Source organism: Bubalus bubalis, chromosome 4 (assembly GCF_019923935.1).
Source record: "Bubalus bubalis isolate 160015118507 breed Murrah chromosome 4, NDDB_SH_1, whole genome shotgun sequence".
NCBI lineage: Eukaryota > Metazoa > Chordata > Mammalia > Artiodactyla > Bovidae > Bubalus > Bubalus bubalis.
This window is the reverse complement of record NC_059160.1, coordinates 75,964,496-75,982,555: the sequence shown is the minus strand read 5'-3', so window position 1 is coordinate 75,982,555 and position 18,060 is coordinate 75,964,496. Positions and strand designations below refer to the sequence as shown.

Genomic DNA, 18,060 nt, shown 5'->3' with positions numbered 1-18,060 from the left:
TTATTTTGGAAAATAGTTTCCTTGACTACTGATTCAATAAGATTTTCTATTTTAAGATTTATTTTTAATTGGAGGATAATTGCTTAACAATATTGTATTGGTTTCTGCTGTATAACAATGTAAATCTGCTATAAGTTTACATAAATCCCCTCCCTCTTGAGCTTCCCTTCCACTGCAAAAGGATTTTTCAGTTAAAGAGCAATTTAGTAAATCAGAAATATCATGTAAATATAAAATGGTAAACTTAAATCTGCTTAAAAAAAAATGAATGGATGTTTCAACATCTAGGAAGTTAAGGTAATTTTAAGTTTTCTCATAAGTATACTATCTTCTTATAGGAAAGTTTACACAAACTCACTTATACATACGTGCATGACTACTAATTTTTCTGAAAAATAACAGGAATAAAATAAACCTAAATATAGAAACCTGGAGAAGGAAATGGCAACCCACTCCAGTATTCTTGCCTGGAGGATTCCATGGACAGATGAGCCTGAAGGGCTACAACCCATGGGGTCACAAAAAGTTGGACACGACTGAGTGAATGGACTTAAAATATCTTCCTTATGTAAAGGTTCAATCCACAGCAAGTCACATATCCTCTGCGTAGTCAGTGTGTGAAATCTGGTTAGGATTTGAATTTCATGATGGGACTGACCTGGCTTTCTAAGCAGTCTTCTTCCCTCCAGTTTCTCTTCCCTCCAACCCAGTCTTCATCCAGAGCATGCCAACCTTGAACTCAGAGGACTCGGCCTTTATAACACACATATGTCAAGCACATGTCACCTATGACTTTATTGTCTATCCTGAGATTTGCTGTCATGTCCTTATATTCATCATGATGAGCTACTTGAGGTCTTATGCTCCCTTAAGGCTTCTCTGCTTTCTCAGAAAGGACACTCATATGTATAGTGTAGACATTCAACGAAATTGGTAAATTCCCTGTATATAAATATACTCCACCTACAATTAAGGTGTTACACTCCTCTCTTGACCACCTGTGTTAAAATAGTGTTTTGATATTACAAATGATGCAGGGAAGTAATGCAAGCTTACAAACAAATATCAACCACAAACTACAGCCACGTCTTCCCTGGTGGCTCACATGGTAAAGAATCTGCCTGCAAAGTGGGAGACCTTGGTTGGATCCCTGGGTTGGGAAGATCCCCTGGAGGAGGGCATGGCAACCCACTCCAGTATTCTGGCCTGGAGAATCCCTTGGACAGAGGAGCCTGGTAGGCTATAGTCCACATGGTCGCAAAGAGTCAGACATGATTGAGCAACTAAGCACACTCATAGCACATAAACTACAGAAAGATGAGCTGCTCCAACATGAGGAAGCAATTACAAAAGATAACCTAGAATTTTAAAGACAGAATCACTTTTTAGATAAAGTTAACTCAGATTTCTGAAAGAAATTAGGAATGCGACCATTTACTTTGGGGGCTTCTCAGATGGTGCTATTGGTAAAGGATCTGCCAGCTAATACAAGAGACCTTGGGTTCAATCCCTGGGTCTGGCAGATCCCCTGGAGGAGGAAAATGGCAACCCACTCTGATATTCTTGCTGAAAAATTCTATGGACAAGAGGAGCCTGGTGGGCTACAGTCCATGGGATTCCAAAGAGTCAGACATGACTGAGCGATTAAGCACACCAACAAACCTAAAATTTTAAAGATAGAATCGTTTTTTAAATAAAGAGTTAACTCAGGTCTCTAAAATAAATTAGAAACAAGACCATATGTTTGAGATACGGGATTACTCAGGCCAATATATGTAAAATCTTTGAAGATATGATTCAACATTAACGTTAGTAAAGGAAAACAATTTTATACTTCAATTGTCAAGAATTTATGCACAAATAATTTTATTAGGGAAAAAGTTCTTATGTAACATTTGGTTATGAATTTAGGATTTCGATAAATAATAGAAGTTGATTGAATATTTTCTAGGTAAGAGGTACTGTATTAAAGCTGAGGATACCAAGGGGAAAAGGCATAATTGTTTTTCTCTGCAAACCAACAATTACAATGGCAACCCACTCCAGAATTCTTACTGGGATAATCCCATGGACAGCAGAGTCTGGCAGGCTACAGACCATGAGGTTGCAAAGGCTCAGACACGATTGGGCGACTGATACTCACTCACAATAGTTGTTTACTGTTGGTCCACTCAAAGGACTGATGGAGCAAGGAGGGGGATCTGAAATCTGTGCGGAAGAGCCAATGAAGGCTTCACAGCACTTAAGATGAATGAGAACTAGAGGAAGAATAGGATTTTGTTAGGTGGATAGTTGGGGTAGCAGATTTGTGATAGGAACCTTCCAGGTCTGGTTCTCTCTCCTTCCAGGCACAGGGGAGGATTATACTTCCCTATTCCCTTGAATTTAGGGAGAACTATGTAATTCTGGCCAATGAGCTATGGGTAGAAACGATACAGGTCACTTTTAAAGTGAAAACATTTAATTGCTAGTGAAAACACTCCAGTGCTTTCTACCTACCTTGCCAACTGATGCAGTTGTACGTGTCCGAAGGTATAGTTACCTGCTGGTAAAACCTCTTGTCAGCTTGAGTGCCTGAGTGACTGTGGAGCACAGCCACATGTGGAACCATGATGGACATTGTGACGAGAATAAGAAATAAATTGTGTGTATAGTCATAGAAATTTGGAGAATGTTTTGTTATTTCATCATTTTGAGGGAGGTAAAACAATTTTAAAAACAAAGGGAAAGAAGAATGGACAAATCTCCCATGCATAAGTATTCCAAGAAACTTACAAGGATATTCTGCCCTCAAGGAAATAGAGTATAACTCCCCACTCTTTAGTATGGGCTGTGCATAGTGAATTCCTTCCCAAGAATACAGTATGGAAAGGAGGATAAAGGAATAATTTTACAGCAGAGAAACCTGACAAATACTTCTTCAGCAGTGGATCCAAGTTAATATCAACAGTAATAGGTTATTTTGATGGGAGGTATCCTAGATACCATGTGATGAAAATGATATCTGTGGTCTTCCTTCTCCAAACACATAATCCTTGACTAATCATGAGAAAAAACATCAGACAAATCCCAGGTAAGCATCGTTTTACAAAATATCTGGTCTGTGTCCCTCAAAACTGTCATGGTCATCAAAAAACAAGGAAAGTCTGAGAGACTATTAGAGCTAAGAGGAGCCAAAAGAACATACCAACTAAACGCAATGTGGTGCTCTGGAGAGGATCTTAGAAAAAGGTAATTTCATAAAACCTAAGGAAATCTGAAAAAAAGTATGAACTTTATTAGGTAATAACATTCTGATATTGGTTCACTGGGGCTTCCCTGGTGGCTCAGCCAGTAAAGAATCCGCCTGCAATGCAAGAGATTGCCTGCAGGAGACCAGGGTTCAATCCCTGGCTCAGGAAGATCCTCTGGAGAAGGAAATGGCAATCCACTCCAGTATTCTTTCTTGAGAAATCTCGTGGATAAAGGAGCCTGGTGGGCTACAGACCCTGGGGTCACAGGGGTCAGACATGATTTAATGACTAAACCACCACCTTTTTTATTAATTGTAACAAATGCACTACTCTGATGTAAAATGTTAATAATAGGAGAGAGTGGGTTTGGTGCACACAGAAACAATACACACCATCATAGCAACTTTAATGTAAATCTCAAACTATTCTAAAATTAAAAGTTTATTTTTAAAAAGAGGTATTAGAGAGAATATAATATGTTCTGAAAATTCCTTTGAAGTGGGGAGAGGAAGTTAAGAGTTTGGTTAGGAAGGCAAAAGATCTTTTATACTAGTCAAAGGAGACTCAATTTGCAAATTGTATAGGCTGGGTGAGGGATTCCTAGAAGATCTGTGGATGGGCTTCAGGGGTGTTGCAAAACCTCTTGAGTTATATAAGATTATATTGTGTGTATGTGTATATGTACATTTTCCTCGGAAGAAAGTTAGAAGCTTTAATTATTTTTCACTTATTCTTAAAGGGAAAAGCATCTAAAATATGCTAATAATCATTGTTGAAGGTAATGTTGAAACTGAAATATTCTGAGCAAGAGATATGAAACAATTCTATTTTGTGTGCAAAAAAGATCTCTTCTTGAGAGTCCAGACTACAGTGATAATGTGTATGTGTTTGGAGAAAGAAGGCAGAAGTTAAAGCCAAGATGGTAATAAAGACCATGATCCTCAGATTCTTTTGATTGTAGACTACTTTGCAGGGGGAAGAAATGACCCCATAAGATATTTTACCCTACTGTTGCCACTTTCCTAAGAAAAAAAATTCTGAGTCATAGGATGAAATGTCATTTTTTGTAAACCAAGGCTTAATGGGATTATATATATATACCTACTTTATCATTAGGGTTGTGAATGGCTAGTATTTGAATAAAAATGCATATATGTTTTTAAAGGTATCTATAAACCTAAAGCACTATGATGAAAGCTACATTTATGGGAAATTATAGTTAAAAAGCAAAAAAGCAGGAACTTAAAACTATGACACTGATATGAAGGCTTCTATTCTGAAAATAAGGGTAATTTCAACTATTGATGTACAATAACATTACATTCAGCCAGACTTCTTTGTGGGATATATTTTAATCAGTAAATCCTATTAATGTACTACTTTTATTTTATTAATACAAAATATTGGCAATCCTTAATAACTCATTTAATTGGTTATTAATAATTAATCCTTTATTTACAAATGAAAATATATAGAATTGTGCATCATAAGTCCATAAAATGGGCAAAAAATCTTTAATATTTTGTTCAATTCATGGTCTCTTAGGAGGACTGTGGACTGCAAATAATTCTTTGAGAAACTGCTGTTACAATCTACAAGAGAAATAATGAAAGACCAAGATAGAAGCAGGCAGGATGTACAGAGAAAAGGGGATAGATAAGACAGATATCAAAGGATCAGAACCAGGAGAATTTTTTGATCGCTTTGATGGAGAGGTACAAGGCAGAGGGGGAAAGCAAGCTTAATTTTGGAGTTGCTGGGGAATATTGGACAGTGAATAAACTTAGAGGAGGATAGCGTAGGATATGATAAGTCCAACTTTTAATATGTTGTGTTTGAAATCCCAAGTCCATATGTCTGGTGGTCCAGCTGGGTCCTTTCATCTTAAAAAAAAGCATCTGGGCTGGAGCTATAAGGCCCTAACTTAGAAAAGTGAAGCGTTCACATCACAGTGTGACTTCTCTAAAATTTACAACAATATGGAGGAATTTCAATTTTTAAAGATTCCATTCTATTTCTAGAAATAAATATAGGGAGGGGGAAAGTCAGCAATTAAGAATTCCTGAGAAACAACAAGAGTACCTATGTTATATGATTAGAAATTCTTAGTGTGGGAATTGTCTGGCAGCCCAGTGATTAGGACTTTGTGCCTCCACTGCCCTGGGTCCCTGGTCAGGTAACTAAGATCTGAAAGGCAATGAAGCATTGCCAAAAAAAAGAAAAATTCTTGGTGAGTGAAGTTTCCAGGGCCTCATTTCTTTTTTAAAAAAATTTAATTGTATATTTAAATGGAGAATAATTACTTTACAATATTCTGATGGTGTCTGCCATACTTCAGCTATTTTTCTCCTAACCAACCTCTCCCCTCTTTAAATAATGGAATTCAGGTGTCTATTTTTTTGTTACTGTTGTTGCTGTTTTGTTTCAAAAATTATTTTTTATTTTATATAATATAATATTTATATTATATTTAGATTTATAAAATTGGGTTAGTTTCAGTCCACGGGGTCACAAAGAGTCAGATAAGAGTGACTGAAAAACAACAACAATTTTAAAAAAATTATTTAAGATATAATTTGCATAATAGATATGCATATAACTAAAAAAAAATGTATCTGTGAATGACATTAGTTACTCATGATTATAACTTTTCATAATTCCCTTTAGCAACTTCTCAGAAAATACTTTTAAAATAAGTCTGCTAACTATAAGTGCAAGAGATGTGCTCAGGGCTCAGTTATAATTAGTGCTACTGGAAGAGCCCAGTTACCATCTGGAATATCACTCTGCATTTCAAATCCTATCCTGAGATGAAACTAAGCAACATTGGAATTGAGTTTCTTTTAAATGCTGGATCATCAAAAAAGCAAGAGAGTACCAGAAAAACATCTATTTCTGATTTATTGACTGTGCCAAAGCCTTTGACTGTGTGGATCACAAGATACTGTGGAAAATTCTGAAAGAGATGGGAATACCAGACCACCTGACCTGCCTCTTGAGAAGCCTGTATACAGGCCAGGAAGCAACAGTTAGAACTGGACATGGAACAACAGACTGGTTCCAAATAGGAAAAGGAGTATGTCAAGGCTGTATATTGTCACCCTGTTTATTTAATTTATATGCAGTGTATATCATGAGAAACTCTGGGCTGGAGGAAGCACAGGCTGGAATCAAGATTGGTGGGAGAAATATCAATAACCTCAGATATGTAGATGACACCACCCTTATGGCAGAAAGTGAAGAACTAAAGAGCCTCTTGATGAAGGTGAAAGAGGAGAGTGAAAAAGTTGGCTTAAAGCTCAACATTCAGAAAACTAAGATCATGGCATCCGGTTCCATCACTTCATGGCAAATAGATGGGGAAACAGTGGCTGACTTTATTTTGGGGGGCTCCAAAATCACTGTGGATGGTGATTGCAGCCATGAAATTAAAAGATGTTTACTCCTTGGAAGGAAAGTCATGACCAACCTAGACAGCATATTGAAAAGCAGAGACATTACTTTGTCAACAAAGGTCCATCTAGTCAAGGCTATGGTTTTTCCAGTGGTGATGAATGGATGTGAGAGTTGGACTATAAAGAAAGCTGAGTGCCTAAGAATTGATGCTTTTGAACTCTGGTGTTGGAGAAGACTCTTGAGAGTCCCTTGGACTGCAAGGAGGTCCAACCAGTCCATCCTAGAGGAAATCAGTCCTGAGTATTCATTGGTAGGACTGATGTTGAAGCTGAAACTCCAATACTTTGGCCACCTGATGCGAAGAGCTGACTCATTTGAAAAGACCCTGATGCTGGGAAAGATTGAAGGCAGGATGAGAAGGGGACAATAGAGGATGAGACGGTTGGATGGCATCGCTAACTCAATGGACATGGGTTTGGATGAACTCCAGGAGTTGGTGATGTACAGGAATGCCTGGCATGCTGCAATTCATGGGGTCGCAAAGAGTCGGACACGACTGAGCAACTGAACTGAACTAAAAATGAGGAAACCTTGATATTGATTTTTTACTTCATTCTCAGAATAAGGGTCAATTTTTGGTTTGGGAGCTTGATTGTATTAAAACAACAGGTATAAGTAAGATATGACTTGAAAAAAAAAACAAGGAAGAATCTGCAATAAGCGTTGCTTTCCCCCTTAGGCCAACTGTTGCTACTCTGATTGTTTCCTCAGCCAATCATTGTTATGGATCAGTCCTGGTGCTTCTTAGTTATATCCTGTCTCCGCATCTGAGCTGTCACTCTTCAAGTCTCTCTCCCTACCTTGACTCATTCTCCATACACCTTTCAATATCCTTATATGAATAAACCCATATTCTTTCCTGTTGATTCATATAAAAATGGTCCCAGAATCTTGGACCCCTCAGCTGTCCTCCCATGGCTGGTCACATAGACTTGAAACCTTGGAGCTCCAGAAGCTGCTGTGCTGGAATCATGTGGGACTATAAAGTGAGAAAACTCTCAGAATTCCCTGGGTGGGGAAATATGCCAAATAATTTCAGAGATCCTTTAAATCAACTGATATTTATTGTTCATCATGTTATAGGCACAGTTCCAGATATTTGGGATATGGGTGTAAACAAGTGTAAAGGAGTTCTGCCCTATTTCCTGTAAGGACAGCGGCCCAGATGGTGTGGCAGAGATGTAACACAGTGAAAAAGGAAAAAATTAGAATTGACCTTGTGGTGTGAGATTGATATTGGAGATACTATATGAATTCAATTTAAATAGATTAAAATAATGTAAATACCTACATCCTCTAGTTCTGACCATTGATGGAGCCTGGGAACAGTGACTCTATTGCCTATAGCTATTTTTTAAAATAAGGATTCATGAAAGAAATCACTGATTCCAGGCTGAAGTAGGAAAAGAAGAAGGTGAGCATTAGAACATCTTACACCAGAAAACAAAAAAGTCCCCAAGGAATGATGGGGACAAGTCAAAGTGACATAGAAGCTAGCTTGCAGAGGCTCTCATGGCCAAATCAGGGACAATGTGAACATCAAAATAAATGATAGCCATGGATTATGATACATAATAATTGGAGTAATGTAGGAAGCTGAGAGTCCATACTGATATAATAAGTAAAAATGTAAATTGACATTTTGATAAGGAAGAAATTTTCTCAAAATACTTCACCCTCTCCCAAATACCTCACAATGGAAGTGACTTGCAGACATCACCTTAATCAAATGATTAATGAGAACATCATCAGTAATAGAATGTTTCAAAACTGAATGTCACCTGAAAGGGTGCAGGGAGATGAGCACAGCATTACTGCTATGGTATCCCTGCCAAAGATGCATAACTAATCTAACCCAGAGAATATCAGAAAAATCTTAGAAAATTTCACACCATAGCTGGTTGAGGTCTTCAAAAGGGTTAAAGCCATAAACGTCAAGGAAAAGGTGAAAAGTGACCTAGATTGCAGGAAACTGAAAAACATGACAAACAAATATAACATGAATCAGAATTAGACATTTTAATTAAGAAGCACTAATGGGACAATTGATGAAATTGCATAGCATCTGATGATTAGGTGGTCCTAATTTGTCAGTATTCACTTGTTGATTTGGATGATGTTTTGAGGTTATGTAGGAATTACACACTGAGGGATTCAGAGCCACTGGACACCATGTTGGCAGTGTATTCTCAAACTGTTCAGAAAACATAAAAGGCTATACTGTACTTGAAAATGTTGGGGGGAAATTGAGATTATTTCAATGTCTAGAAAAGGGGGAAGGACTCTATTCTCTTGAAAGTTATATTTCAGCAAGAAGAGACAGATCAATGAATAAATAAAACATGTCTATCAAATGGTTACAGGCTTGAGTCTTGGGGCACTCCCACAGTTAAAAGTAAACAGCAGAGAAACAGGCAGCCAAGAAGAGCTAAGAAGAAACCATCAATGAGACAAGATGTAAAGGAGGAGAAGCTGAGGAAGAAAAACTTGTCTAGATGTAGAAGTGGCTCACTCTGTCAAATGCTGCTGAGAGATCAAGTAGGATGAACAGAAATCGGGTGATCTCTAGAACTGGCCCCAAGGCATCCTGGGAGGAGTCGGCTGGAGCCATTTTCAGCTGAGTAAGGACAGCTCTGAGATTAGGAATAGATGAAAAGAGAAAGGGAGGTGAGGAGGTGGAGTGGGTGAATATAGACATATCATCCCAGAAGTGTTGCTGTAAACAAGGGAGTCAAAAATGATGTTGTGGTTGGAGGGTTATGTAGAGTCCATGGAGAGTTCTTTCTATGATGGAAGATTACCAGAGCAGTTCCTTCCATGATGGGGGTGATCCAGCAAAGAGGGAAAACTCAGGATCAGGAAAGACTCAGCCTAAACTGGAGTAGGGAGAGGGCTGTGATGAAGACTGCATGTGGAGACACTGCCATTGGCAGGAGCAGAGGCCCTTCATCCCAGTGATAAAGGGGAAGGAAGGGAGGGCGGGCCCAGGGAGAGACGTGAGCTCTGTTATGATGGTGAGGAGGGGAGAGTTTTGTATGAGTTGCTTCTGTTCTGTCAGTGTAATGGGAGAAGCCAGGTCATCTGCTGAAAGCAGAGTGTGGAAGGCTAGTAATTGGTGTGTGTGCTGGGAATTTGAAAAGAAATGAGTAAATAGTGGCAGTCATTTTGGAGAGTGGCAACACCAACACAGGATTGTAGAGAAGTGACTAAGAACACCGGACAGTCTTGAGTGCCCATTTGAGGTTTATGTTTATAAATTAAAACTGAAGGGAATTCCCTGGGAATCTTGTGGTTAGGACTTTGATCTTTCACTGTTGAGGGTGTGGGTTCAATCCCTGGTTGGGGAACTAAGATCCCACAAGCTGATCAGCTCAGCCAAAAAAATAATAATAATAATTATAAGAACTGTCAGCATGCTTATGGATTTTTCTCCAGCAATATCCATCTGTTTGGGTATAGATAAAGATGTTGTAAATATTAAGTATCATTTTTTACTGCATATATACATATGTATTCTTCAGAGACACTAAATAGCTCTAAACAAAGACAGACAAGGTATGAATTGCAAGGTTTTTAATGAAAATGTCTCTATTTTTTACAGATGCATCATTTCATATCTATAGTTAATTAGCAATTATTTCAATACTGGCAATCTCATCTGAATTTAGTCATAATGCATGAATCTATGATAATAAAATTAAGGAAAAGAAACAGGTCATCTAATCCCTGTTTATATTCCTTCATGATCAGCAAGATGTATAAGTGATCTTTCTTTGATTAAGAACTGAATGTACTGGAGGCATATTTGATAATTAAGAGTTTAGACAAATATTTACCAACATTAGTTCTGTTAGCACACTGAATAATATTGTAGGCCTATTAACAAACAGTTAACACATCAGGTAAACATTAAGCCTCTTAGAAGAAGGACCATATGCTCCTGTTTCTGTAAAAATATTATTTGTTTGAAGGAATGGTGGTATAACCTTTCACTCAACTATTACTTCCTTAATGTGAAAAAGAGACAAAATGAGCTGAAGAATGATAACTCCACAGTTACAGGGTGCAACCCTCAACATAACTGCTGACGTCATGGTCTCGACAGTGACTTTTCCATGCCACCCTGTGGAGAAAGATGAAACATATGGTAATAAGACTTAAACATAGTGATACTGTAATAAACATATTCAAATTCTTTGGCAGAACAAAATAGCTTATCAATACATGAAATTGAGACTATAGACAGTTCCAAGTATCACTATTTATTAACTGGAGGTATGTATACCAAGGACTTCACATCTCCATCAAGCCTTCACTAGAGCACAGAATGCTGAACACAAATGATGAGTCCTGTGTAGTCCACAACACAACTGCAGAGTGCATTTCACATTTACTTAATTCCAAAATAATTTCAAAATATGACAAGTAATTGATAGACGAGAGAGAATTTTAAAACCTCTAGAAATCCCCTAAAATAAACTGAGGAATAACAGAATAAGATTTTGATTCCATTAAAATAGACTGTTTCTATATAATACATTGTTCAGCACAAATCTAAAGAATAATGCTCTTAAAGTGCTGGCTCAATATGTCAACAAATTTGGAAAACTCAGCAGTGGCCACAGGACTCAAAAAGATCAGTTTTCATTCCAATTCCAAAGTAGGACAGTGCCAAAGAATGTTCAAAATATCTTACAATTGTGCTCCTTCCACATTTCACATAGCACATTTCCCATGCTAGTAAGGTTATGCTCAGAGTCCTTCAAGCTAGGCTTCAGCAGTACATGCACCGAAAACTTCCAAATGTACAAGTTGGATTTAGAAAAGGCAAAGGAACAAGAGATCAAATTGCCAACATCCGTTGGATCATAGGAAAAGCAAGGGAATTTATTAGAAAATATCTACTTCTGCTTCATAGACTATGCTTAAGCCTTGTATGGATATACAAGCAAACTGTGCTATGGATCACAGCAAACTGTGGAAAATTCTTAAAGAGATGGGAATACCAGATTACCTTGTCTGTCTGCTGAGAAACATGCATATGGGTCAAGAAACAACAGTCAGAAACTTACATGGAACGACTCATTGGTTCAAAATTGGGAAATCAGTATGACAAGGCTATATATTGTCATCCTGTTTATTTAACTTATATGCAGAGTATATTATGCAAAATGCTGGGCTGGATGAATCACAGGCTGGAGTCAACATTGCCAAGAGAAATATCAACAACCGCAGATATGCAGATGATACCACTCTAATGGCAGAAAGTGAAGAGGAACTAAAGAGCCTCTTGATGAGTGTGAAAGAAGAGTGGAAAAGCTGCTTAAAACTCAGCATTCAAAAAACTAAGATCATGGCATCTGGTCCCATCACTTCATGGCAAATAGAAGGGGAAAAAGTGGAAGCAGTGACAGATTTTATTTTCTTGTGCTCCAAAATCACTGTGGTTGGTGACTGCAGCCATGAAATTAAGACACTTGCTCTTTCCAAGGAAAGCTGTGGCAAGCCTAGATGGTGTATTCAAAACCAAAGACATCACTTTGACGACAAAGGTTCCTATAGTCAAAGCTATAGTTTTTCCAGTAGTCATGTACATATGTGACAGCTGGACCATAAAGAAGCTGAGTGCCTGAGAATTGATGCTTTTGAATAGTGGTGCTGGAGAAGACTCTTGACAGTCCCTTTGACAGCAAGGAAATCAAACCAGTCAATCCTAAAGGGAATCAATCCTGAATATTCATTGGAAGGACTGATGTTAAAGCTGAAGTTCCAATACTTTGGCCAGGTGTCCTGAAGAGCCGACTCATTGGAAAAGACCCTGATGTTGGGAAAGATTGAAGGCAAAAAAAGGAGGGTACGGCAGAGGATGAGATGCTTAGATAGCTTCACCAACTCAATGGACATGAATTTGAGCATACTCCAGGTATGCTCAAGGTATACCTCCAGGAGGTAATGAAGGACAGGGAAGCCTGTGTTCTACAGTCCATGGGGTCACAAAGAGTCAGATATGACTTACTGACAGAACACACAAACAAAGCTGCAATTTTCAGTCCTCAGTAGCATATTTTGGTCTTTGGGAATATATTCCTTTGCTTCTTTCATAACAGGAGAGTAAAACAGCTCTCTGGAGGTCCAGTGGTTAAGACTCCACCCCTCCAATATTGGGGTAGATTCCTGGTAGTTAGGTAGGAGGCTAAAATCCTAGGTGCCCAAAGGCACTACCAAAAACCCTAGTTCTCCATCCTCCCCTTATTTTTTTGGCCACATCTAATGGCATGCAGTTCCCTGTCCAGCACCCCCCGCATTGAAGCACAAAGTCTTATCAACTGGATGGCCAGGCAAGTCCCCAGATCTCCTCTTTCATGCTTAACACATACCATGCTCTGTAACAGGAACTTACATAGTGTAAGTCCATTATACTTCAAACACATACATCCAAACAAAATCATAGGAAAAGAGGTCAATATGTGGTTATCATAGGTAGGGGTAGTGGGAGGGGATGAGGGTGGGGAATTAGATGAAGTCAGTCAAAGTTCTTACAAACTTCTAGGTATAAGATAACGAATACTGGGGATGTAATGTATGTGGTAATATATACAATTGACACTGATATATGTTGTATATGAAGATCGTTAAAAGAGTAAAGCCTAAGACTTCATCACACACACAAAGTTTTTCTTCTATTTCTTTGTTTGTATCTATATGACATGATGGAGAAGGCAATGGCAACCCTATCCAGTACTCTTGCCTTGAAAATCCCATGGGCGGAGGAGCCTGGTAGGCTGCAGTCCAGGGGGTCGCAAAGAGTCGGACATGACTGAGTGACTTCACTTTCACTTTTCAGTTTCATGCATTGGAGAAAGAAATGGCAACCCACTCCAGTGCTCTTGCCTGGAGAACCCCAGGGATGGGGGAGCCTGGTGGGCTGCCGTCTATGGGGTCGCACAGAGTCAGACACAACTGAAGCGACTTAGCTGCAGCAGCAGCATATGACATGATGTATGTTCACTAAACTTATTGTGACAATAATTTCACGATGTATGTAAGTCAAATCATTTTGCTGTACACTTTAAACTTCTACAGTGATGTATGGCAATTACATCTCAGTAGAACTGGAAAAGGGGAGAAAAAAACCCAAAACATACCATGCTGTAATGCCTTGCTCACTGACAATATGCTTTGCACATGCTACAGCTTTGGCGATGTCATTTTCCATTAATTCTGAAAAGGAGATGGTAAGAAATGAAGACAACATTCATAGAAATTTCATTATAAGTTTAAGTTCGATCAGCTTTGTTTTCTTAGGCTGAGCAAAGAACAACCAAAATTTTGTTTTTTATGAGTCCATGTATCTGTGAATGTTGAGGGAAAACTCTTTCTTTTTCCATCCTATTTGGCATGAAATAAAGCATTCTGTTTCTCATTTACCAAAGTCACTGGCAGCTCTGGAACTATTAACTAATGTGATGGAAGGTTCTCTTTTACTAGGGACCAGAAAATCAAAACAAAACTAAAACAAACAAGCAGAAACCGGTCTAGCAATTTTTTGCTCAGCAATTCTGTAATTGGAGAAGGAAATGGCAACCCACTGTTATACTCTTGCCTGGAGAATCCCATGGATGGAGGAGCCTGGTAAGCTACAGGTCATGGGGTTGCAAAGAGTCGGACACGACTGAGTGACTTCACTTTCTCTTTCTGTTAATATTAGTGGAAGTTTATCTTAAAGAAATAATAAGAGATGTCCCCAAAGATGTGTGTACAAAATGATTCATAGGGGAAAATAAAAAGGGACTATAGTCTAAGTGCATTAACAGTGTGCATTGGATTGATAAATTATAGAATATATATTTAGTGAAATTTATTCATCTTGATATATAATAAAGATTGGTGTTTGCTGATAATATAATTTTGGGCAATAAAGAGCATATTATAAGGCAGAAAATTTAGTACAATTTCATTTTTGTTGGAACACATTGCTTACATGTTTGTATGTGGGTACAAATGTGCATAATATAGTTTTATATTCATGTCCATGAGTGATGTATATTGTGAAAGAAGCTGTAATTCCAAAAATTACCCAGTGTTCATAAATCCTGGGGTAGAGACAATTTTTACTCAATGACTAACGATTACTGTATAAAAAATATTATCTATGTAAATTAACTGCATACAAAAGAATATTCTTAGACTAATCTTCTCTATTAGGAATTTTCGTATGTAAAAATTTAACAATTTTTGCATTAGTTCTCCAGTACTTTATGCACTAAAGATTCCATATCTCTATTTTAAAAGGAACTCAGTAGCATATTTATTTCACCCCAGTTCAACGGATCTATAAATTGACTTGTCAGAATGACAACGTTCATACAGGAACTGTACTTTTTGGAGATGCAAGCTAAAGAATTTCGAAATGAAAGGTCATAATTTTCTATTCACTATGAATAATTCACTTTAAATCACTCAGCAAAAAAACCCATATATATATATATATAGTTTATATACATAAGATAAATAAATATGACCAAATATTAATAACTGTCACAGTACATGATGAACATATTGAAGGTTATTATATTAATGTTTCTAATTTTCCATATATTTAAAATATTTAATCATAAAAAGTAAAAACAAAATTTTTAAAAGGACCACACATAGTCCTCCTCTTTGGTTAGTTAGTAATCCTTTGTTTTCCAATAAATCAGGGCAGATTAGAAAAATACCACATAATCGAATTACCCTCTCCTCCCCAAACCACGTAAGTAAGAGGAATAGCATTGTTCTTTACAAGCATCAACAAGTCCAGTTATAATAACATGACAGGTCATTACAGAAAATCTTGTAGGTTAACAAACAGCAACATTTTATGATACCAGCTCATTAATTTTTAACTTAAGAAATTTTGAGGAGGATAATAGGTTCTAGAAGTTCAGATGGAATTTTTCTAGGTCCCTGATGAACTCCTCAAGACATTTTCATTTGTACTGAATCTCTGTTCTTATAGGTATAACCAGATGGGGGCTGAACCATCACTCAACATCATCTTGTCTTACCGCTGCAGGATACATGACAGCCGTCAACTGCGTTAGGGGTTTTGCCATCATTACACCACCATTTGCTGTTGATCTGAAATATCCCATAATCAGTGCTTTCACTGCTAGGATTGTAGTTTGTAGCTTTTGTGTTATAACTGCTTTCCCATTTGGTCAAACACAACCCTGAAAAAAAAATGTATATTTTGATTATAAACAGCAACATGACATGACTTAGACTTCATAGCCCCATCAGTTCTATTTAACTAATTCTATTTTAGTAACAACTTTATAAGTTTAAAGATGTATTTTACTTGTGAGATATTCTAACACCTACATGTTAAGAATTCCCTTAAGAGAATTCTTTTATTAGCAAATCATTTGGTAATACTAATGAAACAAAACAACATATTTTTAAAAACATTAAAATAGCTATTTCTGCCATTCCTGTTACTCTTCCCCTGCTCCCATCCCTCAGGTAAGATGCAGCCAAGATAGAAAAGTCAACAGAGTTGTTGAATGGGTTTGTTCATTATCAGCAGGTGTATAAGCTAATGGAAAAATACTTTTATTTAAAAAACTATTTATTAAGAAAAATAAGGAATTTCTGGGAGAAATAAAATTTCTTATGATACCTAAAGGTAAACTTGGGTATCAAATTAGAATCCAGACCAAAGGAATCATAGAATAGAAAAGACTATGTCATCCATCCATCTATCTAGCCATTGGCGCATTCATTCAAAAATAGTTATGGAGGGGAAATGTCTGAATTCAATCTGAAAAATACAGTGATGACATTGACAAATATGGACTAAAATACACAGTTACTTTTCTGTAGTGTGCAGCTTGAATTCTGTGGAAGAAAATGAAAATTAATTAATGGACTAAAGTCAGATTAATAAAATATCCTTTCATGGTGCATTTCAGAGATCCTTATGTAGATATTAATTGAGAGGAAATAGGTTCCTATTGTCCCTGTTTTGAGAGTTTAGAGTAATTTTTTAAAACTTTGCTGTTAAAAACTCAACATCGTGATAAGGGGGTTAAAAGTGGAAAAATACTGCCTTACTCATGCTTGCAGAACCCAAGTTCCAAACTGAAAATGGTTAGAGTCAAACACTTGATAGATATATCACAGGTGCTGAAATATTTTTATTGTCAGCCTACTTGTACCACCTGGAAAATTTAGTGGCACTAGACAAGCACAGTCACACCTAACATGCTTAAAATGATATGGATTTGAACCTCCTATGCCTCACTCCTTCCCCTGGCGCATCGGATTCTAAAGAAACAAGTTGCTGTTTTTAACCTCTGTAAATGTACAAACCCTCCAAGAAAGAAAAGAGCCATTCACTCCAAGTCCCTTTCCTATTATTCATGCTCTATTAGTATCTGTTCCACACATGGCTAACTGTTTGGAAGGAGGAAGAAGAATTAACTTACAGTTCGCCAGGCTGACTCCCTCATAGCCATCCAGTCCAAGTTTCTTCAGAGTTCTGGCAAGCTCACATCTCTCAAAGACCTTGCCTTGGACTGCGACAGAAAGGAAGAGAAACCCCAGAATAATGAGAGTCTTCATGTTGACTGAGAAGTCAAATGTCCAGACTGACCAGGGTGAGCTGGACTTGCTATTTAACATCTTTTCACTTCCCTCTTATCTCACTGATTTGGTGGCTCCACCCTCTAAGACATGTGAAAAACAGGAGCAGTTTATTGGTCCATATACTTAAACAGTTTTCTTTCTTATGTTTGAAGAGCGATATTCTGATATCCTAAGAATTAACTTGCAGAAAATAATGAAATGACATTGCATAAAGACATTGCTCAGGTAGATTCAGGATTAGACCTATTGCCCGAAGAGGAACTTTCTCTTATTTTTATGAAGTTGAGCAAGTTTAAAGGAAAAAAAAACCTGAATGAACATTTTACTCAACTGAAAATGAGTTGAGTTTTCTCCCATCTTTGATGAACATGTATTTACATTAAGTCTTCACATTTCCATGTTAGAACTTAAAGCGTCATTGTAAAGCAAGGAAACTGTATAGTAAATCTACAGAAGAATAACAGAATATGCCATTCCAAAATCTTCCCCTTTGGCATAAGGATTATTTTGAGCTGAAAAAACAAATCCTAGACAAGTTCTCTGTCTTCCCCCTATCTTCCTGAAATCTGAACATAAATTTGTGCATAAATTAATCACCAACAACCCTGGACACTTATCAGCCCCAAGACAGCACCAAAGGATTCTACAAAACAACGATTTGACTAGATATTATCTTTTTTCCCTTTCTAATGTATTTATCGTTCCAAAATTTGGAACCCTCAGAAGCTTAGTATTCTTT

General features: G+C 37.4%; 1 protein-coding gene across 1 annotated transcript; it reads right to left on the bottom strand.

The window, feature by feature from the left end:
- Positions 1–10,247: 10,247 nt before the first annotated feature.
- Positions 10,248–17,329, bottom strand: LOC102415587 (lysozyme C-2). Its single transcript, XM_006064267.3, has 4 exons — positions 17,162–17,329; positions 15,740–15,904; positions 13,835–13,910; positions 10,248–10,812 (listed from the first exon to the last, which is right to left on the bottom strand). Exons 1-4 carry the CDS (start codon positions 17,295–17,297, stop codon positions 10,746–10,748), a joined length of 444 nt encoding a protein of 147 aa, XP_006064329.2. The 5' UTR covers positions 17,298–17,329; the 3' UTR covers positions 10,248–10,745.
- Between the last annotated feature and the right edge of the window lie 731 nt (positions 17,330–18,060).